The sequence below is a fragment of the Engystomops pustulosus genome, chromosome 2, assembly GCF_040894005.1.
Source record: "Engystomops pustulosus chromosome 2, aEngPut4.maternal, whole genome shotgun sequence".
Lineage (NCBI taxonomy): Eukaryota > Metazoa > Chordata > Amphibia > Anura > Leptodactylidae > Engystomops > Engystomops pustulosus.
This window is the reverse complement of record NC_092412.1, coordinates 191,701,229-191,721,065: the sequence shown is the minus strand read 5'-3', so window position 1 is coordinate 191,721,065 and position 19,837 is coordinate 191,701,229. Positions and strand designations below refer to the sequence as shown.

Below are 19,837 nucleotides of genomic sequence, written 5' to 3'. Positions count from 1 at the left end.
GAGGATGATCAGTGCTATATCTAGACAGGGAGAGTCTCAGCTTTCACCCAATTCTACCAATGGGACACATGATAGCAGCTAGTCTCCACACACTGGCTAAGAGACAACCAGGAATTAGAGATAAAGCCTGCAGAGGGGGATTGCTTAAAGACTGCAGGGTACAAGTTACAAAGATCATATAAAGTAGTGTAACTCGTCATGTATACAAACGCTATTATTGATTTATGCAAAGTTTTACTGCCATCTTCTTATTACGGGATGAGGAAGGATTACTGGGCAAATTGTATATAGATATTGAAACAAAGGCAGCGTGCTAAAACGAGTGTTGGGGTGCTTGTCATCTGGATAAATGTTGACTCTGTGTTATGGGCGAGTAGCCATTGTATTATGTGCCTAATGTTTTACTTATAAGTGGGATAGGTGGTATCTGGTACAAGCAGTATATTACTGCATTAATTGTATAAATGTTTGAATTTTTTGTAGGTTAGAGGTTTTGTTAAGTCAGTGTTCAGATACTCAATACTATGGCAGGAGCTATTAACCAACAATTGCTCTTGCCTTTAGATCCAGGCCCTGCATAAGAAAAGGGTCCCTTTCGTTACTTATAGATAAAGTTTTTGGATCCTGAACTATATGGCAAAATCTACTTCCCCTCCTGCAATGTCCTTTGCACAGGAAGCACAGTACAAAGCGGTGCCCTACTTAAAGGAAACCTACCACTGCTCGCATGATGAAATTATGCGAGCAGACCACTCGGTAGGCTATCTAATACTGCCGGTACATACTTAGTTAGGCAAGGTGATCTTTAGTTTCACTTAAAAAAAAACAAAAAACACGATTTACTTACATATTTAAATAGCCCTCCGGTGCTACCCCTACCTCATCTTTGGACTGGCTATGGCTTCCGATGTTTAAATATTCCCGCCTCCTTCATTGTACCCGTCCTCCTTCAGGTGCCGAGAGCTGTGACGTCACCAAGCTCTTGGCACCTATTGCCGGCTGACTGTGCCAGAGTTAGTATCTGCGCATCTGCGATAGGTGCAGAGAGCTTGGTGACGTCAAGGCTCTCGGCACCTGAAGGAGGACGGGTACAATGAAGGAGGCGGGAATATTTAAACATCGGAAGCCATCGCCCCCTTCCGAAGATTACGTAGGGGTAGCACCGGAGGGCTATTTACATATATAAGTTAATCATTTTTTTTAGCGAAACTAAAGATTGCCGTGCCTAACTAAAGTATGTGCCAGCATCAGTATTAAATAGCCTACCGGGTGGTCTGCTCGCATGATTTCATCATGCGAGCAGTGGTAGGTTTTCTTTAAGAACACACGACTTACAGACTGACATCTCTGGCCACTGTGACCTCTGGTGAAGCTCTCTGGATGCTTTACTTTAGTCACAGGCTGCAATGATGATCAAATGTAAGATGTCAGTATATAAGTTTAATTGGTAATCCTTTGTCCCATTACAGCAAAAATAAATAAATAAAGAAATTTTAAATCCAATTGTCACTGGAGCAAAAACAAAAAATTGTCTGGAGCTACAATTATATAATATAGACAACTTGTATAATATAGTTTCGACTTCACACAAATTCAACAAACCTTAAGAACCTATCCTGTACATAACCCGGGAACTGCCTGTAAATCTAGAAAATAGAGGTTTGAATTCTAGAAATCGAGTAGCACAGAAAATACATCTTTATACAAGAATGAGGGTGAACATGTTAAGTTACCTGATCATACTCTGAAGCACCTGGATATAGAGGCCATCCGAGGAACAGCTCCGCTATGACACATCCCAAAGACCACATGTCTATTGCTTCGCAAAACGGCAGCCCAAGGATTATCTCAGGAGCTCTGCAAGGCGGAAGGAAAATAAAAACGTGAATAACGCAATGACTCATTGCAAATTTAATTCATGTAATCCAGGAAGAAAAGGATTTAGGCAAAAATTTAATTTTCTACCCCAGATTAAATGATGGTTCATATCTGAAAGATACAATGGACTAAAATCAGAGACCACTAACTGCCAACCAAAATACCAGTTCATTAAAAAGTTTCCTAGACAATAGGAACACCCACAATGTACGTTCAGTGGAGGTTGGAGATGGATACAATATGTCAGCATCCGCCCCCATGGGCTATAATGGCCTTCAATGAAAGTATACTTTTTATTTTTCATTACAGGAGGCAGCAGGAAGAAAAGCCACCGTCTACAACACTTTTTCGTCCCATGTTTCCTGCTCATGGCGACTTAAACTGAGAGCTTTCCTTGTATACCCTCTGCGCAGTGTCAAAGAGATTTACGCATTTTTGGGCATATTCAGAGGGATCATATTCATGCCTACGACAGTGCTCGAGCTCATGCACAGCATAAACAGCTAAGCAATCCAGCAGATGACGGATCACCCCCTCCATCCTCTCCCATCAGCGTCATGATCCTTAGAAGCTGTTTTCATAAACTGTAAGCAGAAATATGTACAGTAAATTACATTTACTGTCACTTTCCTCTGACTCAATAACAAATCTGTGGCTTAGGTCAAATTTTTCCTACTTTCATAAAGTAGAAGAAGGATTCCAGAATTCCAGGAGGGAGGTGCATCACACAATTTCCACACCTCATTGCACACAGCAAATATATACATGTCCTAGGCTTCCATCAGCCTCAATGCTCAGGCTGTTCTCTTCCATTGCAGGAGAAGCACAACAGGGAACCCAGAACATCCCATTCACTACATTGGGATCTGCTCTGCTTGCATTTCAGGGTCTGTCATTTTTCCAGATAATTGCAGAAGAAAAGGTACTGTATTATCTGATCCAAAGTGCAATGTGAAATTGGGCCGATATGAACATGATGATGGCCGATGTGTGTGCATCTAAACCTCCCTGTGCTGGTGGCCGATATGCACGTTTCTAAGCCTCCCTGTGCTGGTGGCCGATGTGTGTGCATCTAGACCTCCCTGTTCTGATGGCTGATATGCGTGTAACTAAATCTCTCTGCGGTAGTGGTCGATATACATTTATCCCTGGAAGGTTGCAATGTAAATACATCTATTGCCTTGCTTTTAACACAAGCCATAGTTTAGTATGACAGGCTTGAACAAGGGGGAAAAAAAGAAAGTTAAATAGAAAAAAGTTCAAAGCCATTAAATATCCAAATATCCTTGTATAAAGCTGGGAGGGATGACATCATGGATAATCCATTAGCAGAAACTGATCTTCACTGATTGAAATGAGAACTGGGCAACCAAACTCTCATGGTAGGAATGGGAAATTCTAAATCACATGTGGTCAAAAACATAAAACAGAATTACACAACCAAAAAGCTCCATCACACAAGGAAATGGAATCAGCAATCCTAGAAAAAAGCACTAAGTGAAGGGATTTATAGAATTATTTATTCTATACTTTCATAAATACTAAAAAATAAAAGTGTCTTTTTAAGGCTTATTCCAAATTCTCTATGAGGAGGTTTCCAGTAGGTGACAAATTCCTGACAAAGGTCTTAATAAAAATATAAAATAATAAAGGATGAAGTTAAAAAGAGACAACACTCACAACTGACTTTGCCCCTATATATCAGTTACTATGTAGGCTGAATGTACTAGCCCAAACCCAGTGGAGCAGAGCTGGGGTCAACATAACGGTCATACTCTGCCCTCGTAAACATGCCAGGGGCCCTGACTAAGTACTGGATAACAAGTTTTGATACGAGACAGCACCTGACACCTCTGCCCCTGGCAAGTCATATATACAAGGGGTTTGGAAAGCATTCAAACCCCTTAAAAATTTTTAACTTTGTTTCATTGGATTCTGCAACCCATCTTGACAGAATAAAAACACTTACATGCTGTCCATTTTCTTCTGATCCTCCTTGAGATGGTTCTACTCCTTACTTGGATGCCAGTTGTGTTTAATTAAAACAACTGGAATCAATTAGGAAAGACAAGTGTCTACGACCTCAGAGCTCACAATGCATATCAGAGCACTTGAGAATCATGAGGTCCAAAGAACTGCCCAGGGAGCTCGGAGACACAATCTTGGCAAGGCATAGATCTGCCCAAGGTTACTAAAGAATTTTGGCAGTACTTAAAGGGGTATTCCCATCTGGGCATTTACATTTAATTTAATTAATTTGCCAGATGTAAACATTTCTTCAATTGGATGTTGTTAAAAAAGATTTTCTCATAAATGTAGTCATGTTGTCCCTTAGAAAAGAGATAGCTTCCTCTGTTACGACCACCTCACATTTTGGCAGCAATAGCCAGACATGCGCTATTGAGTCCTGTCTGACCACCTGGCTTCAGCGTTCAGTACCACAGGACGGCTGTGGGACATGTAGTAACTCCCAGACATTCATAAATAAAAACCTTTTCTTTCTTTGTGCAATCACTCCAGCAGAGGTGGTTGTATCCAAGGAGTTAGTCTTGTTTCTAAGGGACCATATAACTACATTTATGAGAAATTATCTTTACACAGGTAAATTTTTTTAATAGCATCTAATTGAAGAAATGTTTACATATGTCATATTAATGAAACAGAATGTCAATGCCCAGACTAGAATACCCCTTTCAGGTTCTTAAGAGCACAGTGGCCTCCATAATCCTTGGAAGGAAGAAGTTTGGGATGACTGCAACTCTTTCTAGACTTTGCCGTCCAGCCAAACTAAGCCATTATGGGTGAAAAGCCTTGGGATTCCAGGGATTGAGTAGGGGAATGAGAAAAAGTTCCACAAAGTCAACTATGACTGCAGCCCTCCACGAATCAGGGCTTTATGGTAAAGTGTGCTGCATACAGTTTTCAAAAAAAAAAAAAAAAAAATCAAATGAAGGACTCCCAGACAATGAGAAGTAGGATTTTCTGCTCTAATGAGAGAAATGTGTAACTTTTTGGTGTTCAGTGTAAGCGGTATGTGTGAAGAAAAACCAGGCACTGCTTTTCACCTGCCAAATACAATCCCAACAGTGACACATGGTGTCAGCATCATGCTTTTCAGCTGCAGGGACAGGACGACTGGTTGTAATTGAAGGAAAGATGAATGCAGCCAAGTACAGAGATATCCTGGATGAAAACATCTTCCAGAGTGCTCTGGACCTCAGACTGGGCCGACGGTTCACCTTCCAACAAGACAATGACTCTAAGCACACAGCTAATATAACACAGCAATGGCTTCAGAACAACGCTGTGACTATTCTTGACTGGTCCAGCAAGAGCCCTGACCTAAACCCAACTGCACATCTCTGGAGAGACTTGAAAATGGTTTCCATCAACGTTCACCATAAAACCTGAGGGAACTGTAGAGGATCTGTAAGGAAGAATGACAGAGGTTCCCTCAAACGGTGCTTCTACTCAATACTGAGCAAAGGGTCTGAATATTTATGACCATGTGATATTTCAGTTTTTCTTGTTTAATATATTAGTAAAAATATCAACATTTCGGGGTTTTTTTTTTTTTCAAGATGGGGTGCAGAGTGTACTGCAATAAAACAAGCGGCTGCAATAAAACAAAGTGAAAAAAGTATCCAAATTGGTGTCCAAATACGTTCTGTACCCACTGTATGTAGCATGGGGTTAGGCTTTGTTCAGGATGGTCCTGCTACTTTAAAGCAGAAGTATGAGAGTAGAAATCACCAGAAAAGTCATATCAATTTCAAAATGGATATAAACAACTTCTAGCCAACCCTACTTCCTTATATTATATCAAGAATCTGTTCTATGGTGTCACACACAGGCAGGACTCATTTCAAGGTCTTCTACTGGGGACAGCTCATCCATTGACCATCTCACAGGTACATGACTGCAGTCATCGAGACAGTTTTTTACTGAATCTCCGCCCCTATAAGGCCACTATACACAGCATAGAGAACTTATCAGGCATTAATGCTGCCTGGCCACATAGTATTATCTGGAGGCACTAAAGACATAACAAGCTTTCTGTTATATTAAACTAAAAATGCAGAAGTGACTTCTTATATAATCTTCTTTGCATTCTAGGTGTGGTGAGAAAGTTTACTTAAAAAGAAAAAAAAAAATAGGTCAGAATTTTAACACTGTAATTACAGACATTGGAAAATCTATCAATTCACCTGCCCAAGGCACCCGGATGTTCTCAAACTGCCTATGGTTGACACTTGAGCCACCACTTACTTTACAATATACAGAATGAAGCAGATGTCTTACCTGTAGTACCGAGATTGCAAGTAGGTTGAGCACACCGCTTTAGAAACATGGCTGGCCGAGCCAAAGTCTATGACCTTCACTCTGTAAGGCTGACGTACTGGATCCACCAGCATGATGTTCTCCGGCTTTAGATCCGCATGAATCAGTCCCAAGCTTTTCAGCTTCATTAAAGCAGTGGCAACCTGCTGCAATATGGGTCGGATATACTTCAGCGGAAGAGGACTGAACTTATTTTGCTTCAAAAAGTCATACAAGTTCTGCTCCAACATTTCAAAAACAAGGCAAGTGTGATTCTTGTGCTGGAAGCACTCGTAAGACCGTACAAAGTTGTACTCGTCCGCATTCTCGCTGCTCAGGCGCGAGAGGATGCTCACCTCTATCTGGCCTTGCCTGGCATAGGAAGGATGGTTCTTTAGGATCTTAATAGCTACAATTTCCTTTGTGCTCCGCTTCCAGCACTTTGCCACCTGACCAAAAGTCCCTCGGCCCAAAAACTCCAGGACTTCATAGCTATTGGTCATGGAACACAGGATTTCATGCTGAACGAGCTGGTAATCGCCCTCGCCACTGGAGCTGCTGCTTTTAGTGGTTACAGTGGTGGTAGTGGCAGCAGCACCCACCGCGGTTCTGTTTTGCAGCATCAGAGGTGGCCGTTCATCAATAATCTGCACGCTACCGTTACTGTCCACCTCTTCACTTTTTCGTTTCAGTCCACATTTTTGGTACGGTTCCAGTAAAGAAACGTTGCTTCTGTGGTTTAGGATTTGGCTGCTCTGGAAGGAGGTGGTGGGCCCACTGCCTGTACTATCGGCCGCAGTCACCACTATATGCTCTGCTGCGGTAGCTGGGATAAGGAGATTGGGCTCGTAGGCAGGTAGACTGAAATTAGCTACCGGGTGAGATGAACTTGTGTGCCCTTGAGCGACTGAGAGGTTCTTGCTGTGTGCGTAATACTTGTTGCTATTACCCTGTCCCGTAACATCCCAGCCAGAAGGCTCAACTTTAAGTTTCTTTGCACTACAGAAGGCACTGGACGATACTGAAGGAGGGGAGAACACCTGCAGCTGTGATGCCATACCTAAAAAAAAACAGAAAAAAAAAATACATTTTTTACTTAATAGAAAATGCAGTTTGTATCCAAGAAACAAACAAATGCACATACTCTTAAAGGAGAGGAAGGCTGCAGCAGAGCGCGGCCAATGTTTGCTTTAATTGACTATATCTTGCATTCAGGCTTATCTAAAAATAAAGCGGAAGCGGTCGAAGGGGTCTTACAGGACAGATTCCAGAAAACAATTTCTCAGCATGGAAGGGTTTATGTTTATTTTTCCAAATGGAAGTTCTCTGGGGGTATGAAAGAAGAATTTACACTGATCTGACCTCCTAGGGAATGACATTTCACTGCCGCCTGAAATGTATAGAGCCAGCGCAAACAAGCCGCTTTTTCCTTCTGCTATTCTGTGGAAGGAGACCTCGAAAGAAAAAACGATTCCCCATGAATGCTCCAGAGCCCAGAATGGACAATGAAGGATTTACATTGCTCTCACATCCACAGGTCCTAGAAGAAAATAATTAGCGTACTTAACAGAAAAACTGAAAACTTTATGCTCAAACCCTCAGTGCTAGTTTTTTTGAGCCTGGCCTTAAAAGTAGGCCTTGATGTTTAACCTGTAGAAGCCAGAGTCTACCTCTACCATCATAAACATGCACACTTAATGGCAATACAGCGGCCCCCAATCCGAGTAACACCATGAAAGAACCCCGGCGGTCGCAGTTACAAGCCAATGGACTCTAACAGGCATCCACTTGTGTCCATTGTGTGACTGAGCAGTCACTGCAGTCAGTTCACAACCTACAGCAGTAAACCAGTCGGATCAGGAAATTTTTATATGCAAATTAAAGTCTTTATTTTGCAAACACAACGTTGGGTTCATTGCCCAGTAAAAAGCACCCATCACACATCCAGCTGGACAATGTTTCAATGCCATCTAGGGTTTACTGTAAGCAGCCATTTAAGGCTGGGAGTGGATCAGCGTCCAGATAAAGGCTTCTTACAGAACCTACAGCCTGCACTCTGAACAACTAGTCTGTAGGACAATCTTAAATAACGCTCCCCCTTCTCCAGCCCATGATAATTGTAGTGTCCGCTCAGCTTTCAGATGGTTAGGAAAGCAAACCCGTAATTCAGCCCTCAACATAAATTACATGGCTGCAGCGAGCAGGATTAGCCAGGAAAATGGGAGTCTAGCCTGGAGGTCAGGGAGCAAGCCAGAAAAGAAAATAAGCCTGCAGAGAACTGGTGCAGAGCACAGCCAGGCAACCTCTTCTGGTGATTACTGTGACCCTTGGAAATTAGTAACCGATGTCCTGTGGGGGTTATTTCATTATCACAAGCTGAATGCAAAGAGCGCAGCTGTGTGGTGACATTCAAAGGAAGCCGTGTTGTTTTTCCTATCACACGCCGCCACCCCCCCTACTCGGAGTCATACAAGTGAAGGCCACATTTCACAGCATAACAAAGACAAGTTTTCAGAGGCAAATAAGAACCTACTTCTAGTTTTCATAATGAATTCAATGGAAAACACCCAGCCTTTAACTCATCCCTAGCATATATACACTGCAAGCAGAGCACGGCACCAGGGAGAGCTGGCACGTCAGAAGCCGGTCATCTAGGTGGAGTGCCTTCTCCAAAATACACCACTTCCACCTATTAGGCTCTCAGCAATGTATCCAGCGTTTTATCAGAAAGAAAGCTTGGATGTACACATGTAACAGAGGCTGGAGTGATCTCAGTCACCCATAGTCGCTAGCGTTTCATGTGAGAATAGTACAGAAGCACATATAATCTGTAAAGGGAACCTAATAAACCACTACCAGTATGTGTGGAGCTTAAAATCTCCCAGATCACGTTTCTTTCATGGCCCAACATGGTTGCATATTCAGGAAAAATGTTAATTGGTTGCATAAAGTCAAAGAGACTGAAGTCAAGCTCTCCCTGCCTCAGACTACCCCTTCTCTATAATTGACCTCCTACATCCAGGGACATCACCAATTCGCTCTTCTGTAGTCTTGTGAATGCTGGTACTTATAATATGATAATAAAGGGACATGAAAGATAAAACCACTATGATAAGGTTATGGGCCAGTCCACATCTCGGTTATCTCATAAAAAAAATTTTAACATCAGTTATTGTGAGCCAACATTAGAAATGGTAACACACACAGAACAGGTGGAAATCCTTCTATTATACCTTATCTCTCCAGACAGTGACTCTAAATATTCAATAACACAACTGAAACATAAATAACATACATAAATAAATATGGGAAATACAAGTAACTTCAGCCACATTTTAGATAAAGTGTGTATGTACACAGGCAGTAGTAGCTATAGCTACCTCTATATTGTAATAAATTAGACCTCCGGCCACTAATAACCCCCTCCTCTGTACCCCCAACCAGTCCATGCAGAAAGAGTTATGATGTAGCAGTAAATTATTCAATAATGTACAACTTACGTAATCTTGCCCTGGTCTATTTTTACTCGAGGATAATCCCTTCCTGTCACAGAAGGGCTCTGTTTTTCAATCAGTATTTCCATAAAACACGCTAAGCCTGGTTGTCTGTCCGTCTATGCCGGCTGCTGGCTGTCCACTGTCAGGGCTGCAGGTTCTGCACTCTCTACAGGCTGTATATATAGGAATAATTACAGCTTGGAGCTGCAGCCTGCCATTACTGACCGACAGTGTCAGGGCAAGCAGTTCTCTCTATGTAATGACCTGATGTAATCCATGGGTACTTCAGACCAGGTTCACATGTTGCAGGAACGTGGCAAATAAACAGCAACATTTCACCATAATGTGCCATCATTTTATGTGAGTGACATGCTATCAATTACCTCACATAGCTGTTTTGTGGTTAACACTTAAAGGGAACCTGTCACCAGGGACCTCATTTTCACTAAAGACAGGTTGCAGGAGCCCATCACACCTACATTGCAAATATGCATACTGCGTTCTTTCTCTAAGCCTCTGCAGTACAATATAATTGTGTGTAATAATTTACCTTGCACCCCAATATATTCATCTGTGTAGTCCCAGGGGTTGGGCTTTGGTTTGGATGCATTTCAAAAATTAACATGTGACTTGCCTGTGCTGCAGACTGTTCAGCTCTCAGCCCCCACCGTTGTGCTCCTGTACAGCTCCTACCTCACTGATTTCACCTCACCAGGCTTTGACCTCTGTAAAGAAGCATGAGGGAGGAGCTGCACAGGAGCTGAGCTGAGCAGTCTGCAGCACAGACAAGTCACATGCTGTTTTTTTAAATGCATCCAAACCAAAGCCCAACCCCTGGAACTAAACAGATGATTCTGTCAGGGTGCAATGTATGTTATAACACATAATTATATTGTAATGCAAATCCTTAGAGAAAGCAGAAAGACAAATTTGTAATGCAGATGTGATGAGCTTCTGTAACCTGCCTTTAGTGAAAATGAGGTCCCTGGTGACAGGTTCCCGTTAAAGAGAACCTACCATTGAAATTAACCCGTTTGCGTTTTGTTTGCGTTTAACGTATGCGGTTTTAAACAGCATAACTGCGTTAAACGAAAACAAAACGCAAAGTGTGACTGCAGCCTAAATGGTTCCTTTCCATGGCTGATGTATGAGGGCTGGTTTGCTAGGAGACAAATTGTACTTTCTATTAGAATAATTTCATATTCTGTGCTGGGAAACTTAAAAACAATGCATATGTGGTTAGAAACAAGTTGCATCATTTTAGTACAGGCTCCACTTCACTAATCCACATGATAACCGCAACTGTAGAACCCTACGGCCAGAGACCACCGTGATTGGTCTGTGAATTCAAGACATTGAACTCGGAGCATCATAGTGATATATCATGACTACAGTTCGGCGAATAAGGGACTTCTTACATCATTATGGTACTCGAGGTCCTGTCCTTGGCAATGTGGTCGATCCATAAAATCAAGCAAGTGCATGGACTGACCACGGTCACATGTCACTATAGAAAAGTATCCTAATGACTTAAATGGGACACTGCACCAGTAGTTCAACAGGCCCTTATTTTTAACATTTAAAAAAAAAAACCACCTAGGCATAGCAAGCGTCCATCGATTATTAGAGCTCCCAGCCAGAGTATACTAGAAGTACTAGATATATTACACACAGATCATTGTGTGATGAAATATATAAAAATTACTTTGAATGAACCCAGTTTAAAAATAAAAAAAATTCCTTTTAAGCCTGCAACTTCAAATAAATGTTGTGCAGAAAATCCAATGATCTGACGTGAACTCACTGAAGATTTCAAAATGTATGTTCTGACCTTTAGGATGTGGGATTTGTGTTTCAGCCTTAGTGAAAGGTGAAGGCATAGGTAAGAGGAAAGTACATGTGCTGCTGAGCGACCTGCACCCAGGCACAAGATTAATTTCCCTTCTCAGTGCTAGTAAAAACAGCTGGTATCAACTTCAAAAGATGGAGACTGTGCCAGGAGCCTTCATGTCAAGTTAGGACAAGGGTTACACGACAGGCAGAGAAAACAAAGGAGATTTACCAACTCGATTTCAAGGACAATTGTAAGAAGTCATTATGGAAGAGCATCAAGTAACAGAAAACAAAGTTATATGTAATAATAATCTGGAGAGAGGACGCTTGGTTTATTTTGGTAGAAATGATGGTCTCCCCTGCAGTAACACATTTGTTAGATGCTGCAGATGCTCTGATATTCCTTCTAGAAGTGGAGAAATAAACATCTCTATTCCTCAAAGCAGTGATGGCGAACCTTTAAGCGGCCAAGTGCCCAAACTGCAACCCAAACCCCACATTATTTATCGCGACCAAAAATTAAAGCAGTAATTTATTGTTCCCTGTTTTTCAACATCTTTCAATCATATTGGCCTCCTGAGGACAGCAACACAGTAGAAAGATGGAAAATTTGCATTATTCTAGCTTCTTTCCAGTGTCCCTCTACACACAGAGAATCGTGGGGCCAGCAGGAGGTCCTCCAAAGATAATTTGGTCCTGTCTACTCATTCTACCTCTTCCTACAGTCCCAAGTAGAAAGTAAGTATCACTTTAAGATTCTTTGAGTCCTGTCTGGTGTGCTGGGGCGATGGCCCGGGTGCCCTCAGAAAGGGCTCAGAGTGCCGCCTCTGGCACCCGTGGCATAGGTTCGCCACCACTGCCTCAAAGTGATGTGTCTGGACACCTAGTTGTAATGAGTCCATACATTTCTGGGAAGAACAGCAAGGGAATGGCACAGCAGTGTCAGGACTTTGTTACACTGAGGGGAATATAATAACTTACTAAAACACGTGTGAGGACTAAGTGGTCACCATACAACTCATGCTTCATATATGAGGTTTGGAGAGCAGATAAAGTAGATTACCTCAAAAAGGAGACATAACAGCTGAAGTGTTTGAGGAAAGGAAGATTTCTGGGGTCATCTCCCAGACCACAGCTCAACTACCGTATTTGGATAACAAGCGTTTATATAGATGGATAAATAACTGCAACGCAATACAAAAGTGTCCATGGGCCGGCCAGAATCCTGAAGCCCCCCAGCCTGTGATATGCTCCGTATCTCCTTGCCCTGCCAGCACATTACCACTGCGCTGCCCAAAAATGTTAAACCCAGAGGTTATGTGGACTTCCAAACTGCTGACAAATGTGTGGAGGAGGTCACACTGACATATTGGACCAGCTCGTATATAAGGGGGGCTTCCAGATTCTTCCCTGACAGATAATGAGATTTGGCATTCCAACTCCTGTCCCTTTAGTTTCCCTTAGAGATAAGCTGCTGTTATAGGTGTCCGCAAGCAGCTTACACCAGCCTCTACAAAGACAACACATACACTCGGCTGGACTGAGGATGCATGTGTATGAGGGATTCCGGATGAATAGCTGTTAGTTATAAATGTGTATGGGAACATACCCAAATTGCAGATTTATCCACAGCATATCATTTATCTATTATTGATCACAGTAATGCAAATCTTGTGCTCCGCCCCCTGCTGCGGCATAAAACACATTGGGGCAGATTTATCAAGCTGCCTGAAAGTCAGAATATTCCTAGTTGCCCATGGCAACCAATCACAGCTCAGCTTTCATTTTACCAGCGCTCATGAATATTTTAAAGGGGAGCTGTGATTGGTTGCCACGGGCAACTAGGAATATTCTGACTTTTAGACAGCTTGATAAATCTGCCCCATTGTAGACAAGCCAAATTTGGCAGGTTTCTGATAATTGCAGAATGGCTGTAGAATTACCGATGGAGTAATTTCTGCAGGTGCCCAAGTACCGTTTATAGTGCAGGTGGAAGCTGCAGCAAAAAGCTTCCAACACGACAAAGCATAACCAAGATTTGAGGTTTTTTTAAATATTTTGTGCCGCATGTGTGAATAAGATTTTTCAAATACTTTTTAAACAAATTCTACTTTGTAAAAAATAAAAAGTCAAGCTACTCCCTCCAATAAAAATAGGTACTCCAGTCTATACAGTGTGTGTCTATGAAGGCTGCATGAGCTGACATCTAATCTCACTGTGTTTGGTTAAATAGCTCTGAGTAGGGAGGATTAACCCCTTTACTTTCAGCTTGATCTTAAAAAAATACTGCTTATAGCATACTACAGTAAAGAGCTGTAAGGGTTAACACCCACAGCTGTGTAAGAGGAGAGAGAGTCTTCAATCCTTCAAGCAATGGCAACATAGAAGTACCATTGTAATTAATGGGCACTTTGCAGTCTGTTTCTTTACATACTAAGGGCACGTTCATACATCCGTACATGCATACAGCTATGCGCTGGAGAGGAGGAGGTGACCCCTCCATAGAAAGAAAGCGTTGAACGGCCGCTGACACAGGGAAAGCTAGAGCATGCTTTATCTCGCCCCCGCCACCAGCCCCCCCCCCCCCCCGTGTACAGCCCAGATCGGTGCCACACATGTGCCGCCATTGCCATCTACGGGGACGTACAGGCAGTCCCCGGGTTACGTACAAGATAGGGTCTGGAGGTTTGTTCTTAAGTTGAATTAGTATGTAAGTCGAAACTGTATATTTTATAATTATAGATCCAGACAAAAAAAAACTTTTGGCCCCAGTGACAATTGGAGTTTAAACATTTTTTGCTGTAATGGGACCAAGGATTATCAATAAAGCTTCATTACAGACACCTTACCGCTGATTATTGCAGTCTGGGACTATAGTAAAGCATTCAGAAAGCTTCACCAGAGGTCAGAGGGGTCTGTCTGTAACTATGGGTTGTCTGTAAGTCGGGTGTCCTTAAGTAGGGGACCGCCTGTATATGCAGTCGCATATACATTCCCCCAGACGGCCATGTAAATGTGGCCTAAGGCTTCATTCAAACTAATGTGATGGGGACAAATACCTGGCTGGAAAATATCGGCCATATTGCCACCTATGGCGCCCGGTCAAGGTGTGTTAGGTGTATTATTGCCTGGGCGAGAATATGTTCATCTGAATGAGGCCTAGAGAGAGTTTTTAATGAAGTGTATTAGAAAAATGTTCACAGTATCAAAAATCCTCTGAAATGATGGTTACTCTTTAAACACATCTTTCATCAAAATCCATGGGCCCTTGGCTGCAGTGGTTGAAATAAAAGTGTCTTTAGCAAACATGGGTGTTTCTTTGAATTTGATGTACAACAGAATAATGTACAATGAGAACTTCATACAAGTATGGCCAGTTGTTTTGTAGGTACAGTAAAGTTAGACAATTGCTTCTAATTAAAAAGAAAAAAAACACAAGTTAACATTCTCATGGTTGCCCCCATCCTCCCACCCGGTCCTCTGCTCGCTCTAGGATTACATAATAAGTACAGGGCAGTAACTTGAGAAGAGTATGCAGGGCTTACGGCAAGGGGCTACTGATCAAAGCTAAGAAAAATAGTAATTTTAACAGATTTCTGCTTCCATCCCACAAATCACATCTGGATGTTCTCATAATACAAGATGAATGGTTACGGGAAGACGACACTGGAGGAACATTACACCACACTTAAGTGCCACATTATCAAGAATGTCATGGACGGCTGAGATAGGGAGGAAGAGGCCCAGAGCAGAGCTGCATCAGCCCCATATCTGCTTATAACTAACAAGTGACAGCACTCAGCCCCCAGATTAAGCCAGAAACATAGGAGTAATGTGATCAGCCCAAAATTGCATTCTGCTATTTTCAGTCCGGTAGGAAACCAGGGGGAGGCTTTTGACAAACAAAAAGGACCAGTGTAAAGAAAAGCAAGATTGTGTATGTAATAATAGATTAGTCCAGATGTACCTCCCCCACCCAGATTCCTCAGAAACTCCAAACTAGGAAATACTTGTGCTTCTTCCAAAGCAGACATATCAAGAACATGTTCAACACTGCCGGTTATACCTTATGCAATCGCAGAACATGTTGTTCTGTGACATGTTGTGCCCGCTGCAGCTGCCAGGAGTTATGGGATCAAAAGCCAGAGGGCACTAGGAAAAGGGGAAGCAATGTGTGGACTGTGCTGGAGAGCTGTATGTGCCTAAGTGTCAGGTGTTAGTAGCAGCAGGACTGTGAAAGATGGATTTATATTGCAGACAGCCAATAGCGCAAATGTGTTACGCAAAATCCGTCTACAAACAGAGAGATATATTATATATAGTAAAAAAAAAAGTCAACTCTGCTTTGTTTCATCAATTTATCACAAAGGTAAAATACTAATAAAAAGCAGCAGAAAACTAGAATAGATCATTCAGACTTCAAAGTCGTTGTCCAACAACCAAATCCATAGGATAGGGCAAAACTTTCTGATCGGTGGGGGTCCTAGTGATGGAAACACCACAGATCACGAGAATGTGCGTTGTACCCACAATGAAAAGAGCAGGCGGTTGGACATGCGCCCTGCGGCTTTATTCATCTCTAAGGCACTAACGTAGATCACCAAATGCACTACTCAGCCATCTCCGTCACTGCCATAGGCAATGAATAGATCGGCAGTGCGCATACAACAGGGGTACAAAGGAACATGTTCTCAGGATCCTGTGGATAAGGGATAACTTGTTAAAACTGAACATCCCCTTTAAGCCCTTTGATGTGCTTGGCCAAGAAACAAAATTAAAAAGCCTCAGATTTTGATAAACTAGATGAATGCTACACAGGCCACAACAATCCATGACTGCGGAATATATATATAACTTTTGGAGCCATAAAGCAGAAGCCCTGCTGAACTTTACAAAGTAAACAGTGGGAGAAAAGTTCAGCGGTAGCTGGGAGAAGTCATCAGCTAGCTCCTAACATTTGGCAATAAACATAAAAGTCCAGCATGGATACAGTCTGATAAACAATTATTCCTTCCATGTAAAGGTTTCTCGAGAAACAATTGCAGGTCGGTGGGGGTTTCAGGACGTTCTCTAAGCCACTTACATACAAGAGCCAAGAATGTCCTGCTCTGATGAAAAGTCTACTTCCTAGAAGCCGCTGCATTCTTCATGTGCAACAGCAACGCCACCCTCTTATACAAGAAGTGACCTGACCCATAGACTCCATGACTAATCTGGATTTTAATCTTTTGTCAAGACTCTCAATCCAAAAAACATTTCACCGGCAGCAGATTGCATGTCATCCTGCCTCTCCCAGACAGTCACAGCTAGACAAACACGCATAATGTATCCCACTCCCCAAACTGGGGATTTTCCAAATTAGGGATAGTAATTTATCCCTTATATGTAATTACAAGTTTAACATAAAACAAGTAACATAAAACATCACACAGTCACAAGAATGGAGGATTAAATTTACACTACATGGATTCATATCATCTTAATATGTTACTTTATTTTTACAGATGCATAAACCCATTGAGTTTGGCGGTCGACAGCAAGCAAGGCATTTCGGGTCCCATGGAATTTTCAGTATAGATCAATAGGAAGGAAGGGACATCATAGCTGAAAGTATATGGCTCTATAATGCCTGTAGAGCAGTGCTTAGGTCCGTTACAGGGGATTCACTGAATTATACCTTTGTGCAGGCCTGAAGGGAGGAGCAGGACTCCAGGTTCTAGCAATGAAAAGGAGTCCTGCTCCTCCATTCAGGCGCTGCACCATTCAGTATTCAATGAATTAGGTGTGACTGGAGTTTCTTGAACTTCTTACAACCCAATACACTGTGTTGGACCCCCACCAATGTCTAAATCACACGTCTCAAGGATAGGCTATTCATTGTCAGTTTCAGACATTATTATTTGGTTGCCCAGCCATGTAAATACCTTACCAAAGAGTGTTTGTTGTCCTACAACGTAAAAGGTTAAAAAAAAAAAAAAAAAAAAAAAAAAACACTTATTTTGATACAAAATAATAGTAGAAATACCCATGTTAGGCCCCTATTAGTACCCATTGTTATGTTTTTCTGGTTCCTTGCCGCCTGCTGCTCAGTGATGACATGGGCATGTGACTGCTGCAGCCAACTGATGCCAAGGCAATGAACACAGCAGCTACAACGTGTGATGTGACAATGCTAAATTCTAGAACAGGGGCTGGTGCAGAAGATTCCTGGAAATTCCTCCATAACCTTCCTCTGTTGAGCAGCCCAGGATCTCTTTGGAAGGCAGTAGCCATTGTGTCAGATGCTTTCTCCTGCGTGCATTAAAGGCATTTGGTAGTTTCCCTTTAACTACTAGTATATGATTGAAGTTCACAAGGGAGAAAGGGCTGTTGCACCAATGAACGCCGGGCTTCATCTATGAAAACCTCAGTTTTCCTTTAGTGCTGCAGAACACCAGGACGTGCTGTGAAAATAACCCATCAACAGAAATGATCCTTATAAACCATTACGATATAAAGCAAATTTACACCTTCCAGATCATCTTCCTGTTATGGTCCAGTATGGAAGCATCCTGCAATCACACAAATCAACCACAAGTTGTAAGGAAATTTGGTGTATAAAGTCACAAAGGCAGAGAGGTCTCCACTCGCCTAAGATTGCTGTTTAGTGATGTTCCTGGACACATGACTGTCAAACACAAGGGGAGGAAGGGGGGGGGGGGCAAGCAAGGAGAGCTTGACTTCAGCAATCAATCACCTTCAAGATTGAACTAATTTAAATAATATTTCTGGGTGATGCCATGACACTGAGCAATAAAAGTAAAAAGATTTACAAATACTACACATCACTATGCACTGTGAGATGTATCAACACAATATGGCAGAGATTCTATAATGGCCTGCCCGGGTGTCAAAGCCTAATAGAGGAACCATGCTTTTATAATATAGGGCTTCATAAAATAATAAATTGCTGTACCTGTTAAATTGTTAAATGTCCCACTTGTCAGTCAATGACATCAACTTCATCGCTTACAGGAAGACCGAATGGCCTCACTGGCTACAGTGATATCATCAAATAAATAATATACAGGGGGGCATTGCTGTAGGAAGCAAGGTCCATAAGACAACGGCAGGGAAAATCTAATGGTTCTCTTAATTTTATATTATTGCCTGCAGCTTTCTGGATATGCTGATATTTCCAGAATAGCAGGAATTGCATTAGTAATAAGTACATATCACAAGGTTACAGTTGAGGCCTCCATTATAAAAGTAGCCGTCATCTGATCATTCAGCATGCCATAAATACCATAAGACAAAACACGGACAACAGATTCCTAGAAAAAGTGAATACCCATAGTTTGCCACAGTATTGGTTGCCAAGGAAATGGTTATTCCAGACACTTTAAATTGGTATTTCAAGCTTTCAAGAAAAACAACAGAACATCTTAAAAAGAAACCTCCTCTGCAGATACAATGTTCCTCCCTGTCAATCACTCCTGCAGATGACTGATAACACAACATTTACAGAGAGATAAAACCAAGCCCTGCTCCTATCCCCCAGCACGGAGGAGACACCATTGTAGCCTTTGGAGTCATAACAAGAGGAGACACTGAACAAAAGGATATTAAAGTTACTGCCCCAGGATGAAGCCGCATTTTACATTCCCACCTGCACACTTGGGGGAACTTCTCAGGTGGTGGTCACTACTTCTACATTCATCCACAAAAAATCTGTGTCCGGACAGATGTGTCAGGAGTGATGAGAAATCAGCAGGCAGCACTTACTGATATCAACCATGGAAACTAGGATGAGATTTCAGAACATCCAGCTTCACCTGCTACTTTGTACTGAACAATCTAGAGCCCTACTATGCTCCTCAAATATTCCCTGTGCTTCCTCCTCCATCTGAAAGTTGCTACCCCTAACTGCCATCCAATCCCACCTTTTCAAAAAAGTCTACAACCTCCAATAACCCTGCTACCACTACCCCAGCATCTGAATGGCTTCCCTACCCATTCCCCTGTAGAGGTCCAGGTATTTGTGCCAACGTGAAGTAGTTTACCGCATTTGTTTTACCATCTTTATAGCATTGATTCGTACGTACAGTGCCCAGAATAGAAGAAGGAGTTTGGCAGGATTAGATATTGATGGGGTTTAGCCCCCTATCATCTATGGATACATTGCAAAGCTTAGCAGCAGTGGTATTACAGTTACATCACTCATAAGGGACAATAACTGCAAACAGACCTGGACACCTCAAACAGCTCATAGGCGAGGGGTACCAAGTAAGACCCTTATCAGTCTGGTATTGATACCTAGCGTGACCATA

At 42.2% G+C, this 19,837-nt stretch overlaps 1 protein-coding gene across 4 annotated transcripts in view; it reads right to left on the bottom strand.

Annotated features, from left to right (window-relative positions):
• Positions 1-19,837, bottom strand: part of HIPK1 (homeodomain interacting protein kinase 1) — a 53,913-nt gene that overhangs the window by 31,996 nt on the left and 2,080 nt on the right. For all 4 annotated transcript variants that reach the window (XM_072137646.1, XM_072137645.1, XM_072137648.1 and 1 more), the window contains exons 2-3: positions 6,181-7,258; positions 1,734-1,857 (exon numbers count right to left, since the gene is read on the bottom strand). In XM_072137646.1, the coding sequence (XP_071993747.1) occupies positions 1,734-1,857; positions 6,181-7,256 (1,200 nt within the window). In that variant the 5' untranslated portion in view covers positions 7,257-7,258. The remainder of the gene's footprint in view (positions 1-1,733; positions 1,858-6,180; positions 7,259-19,837) is intronic.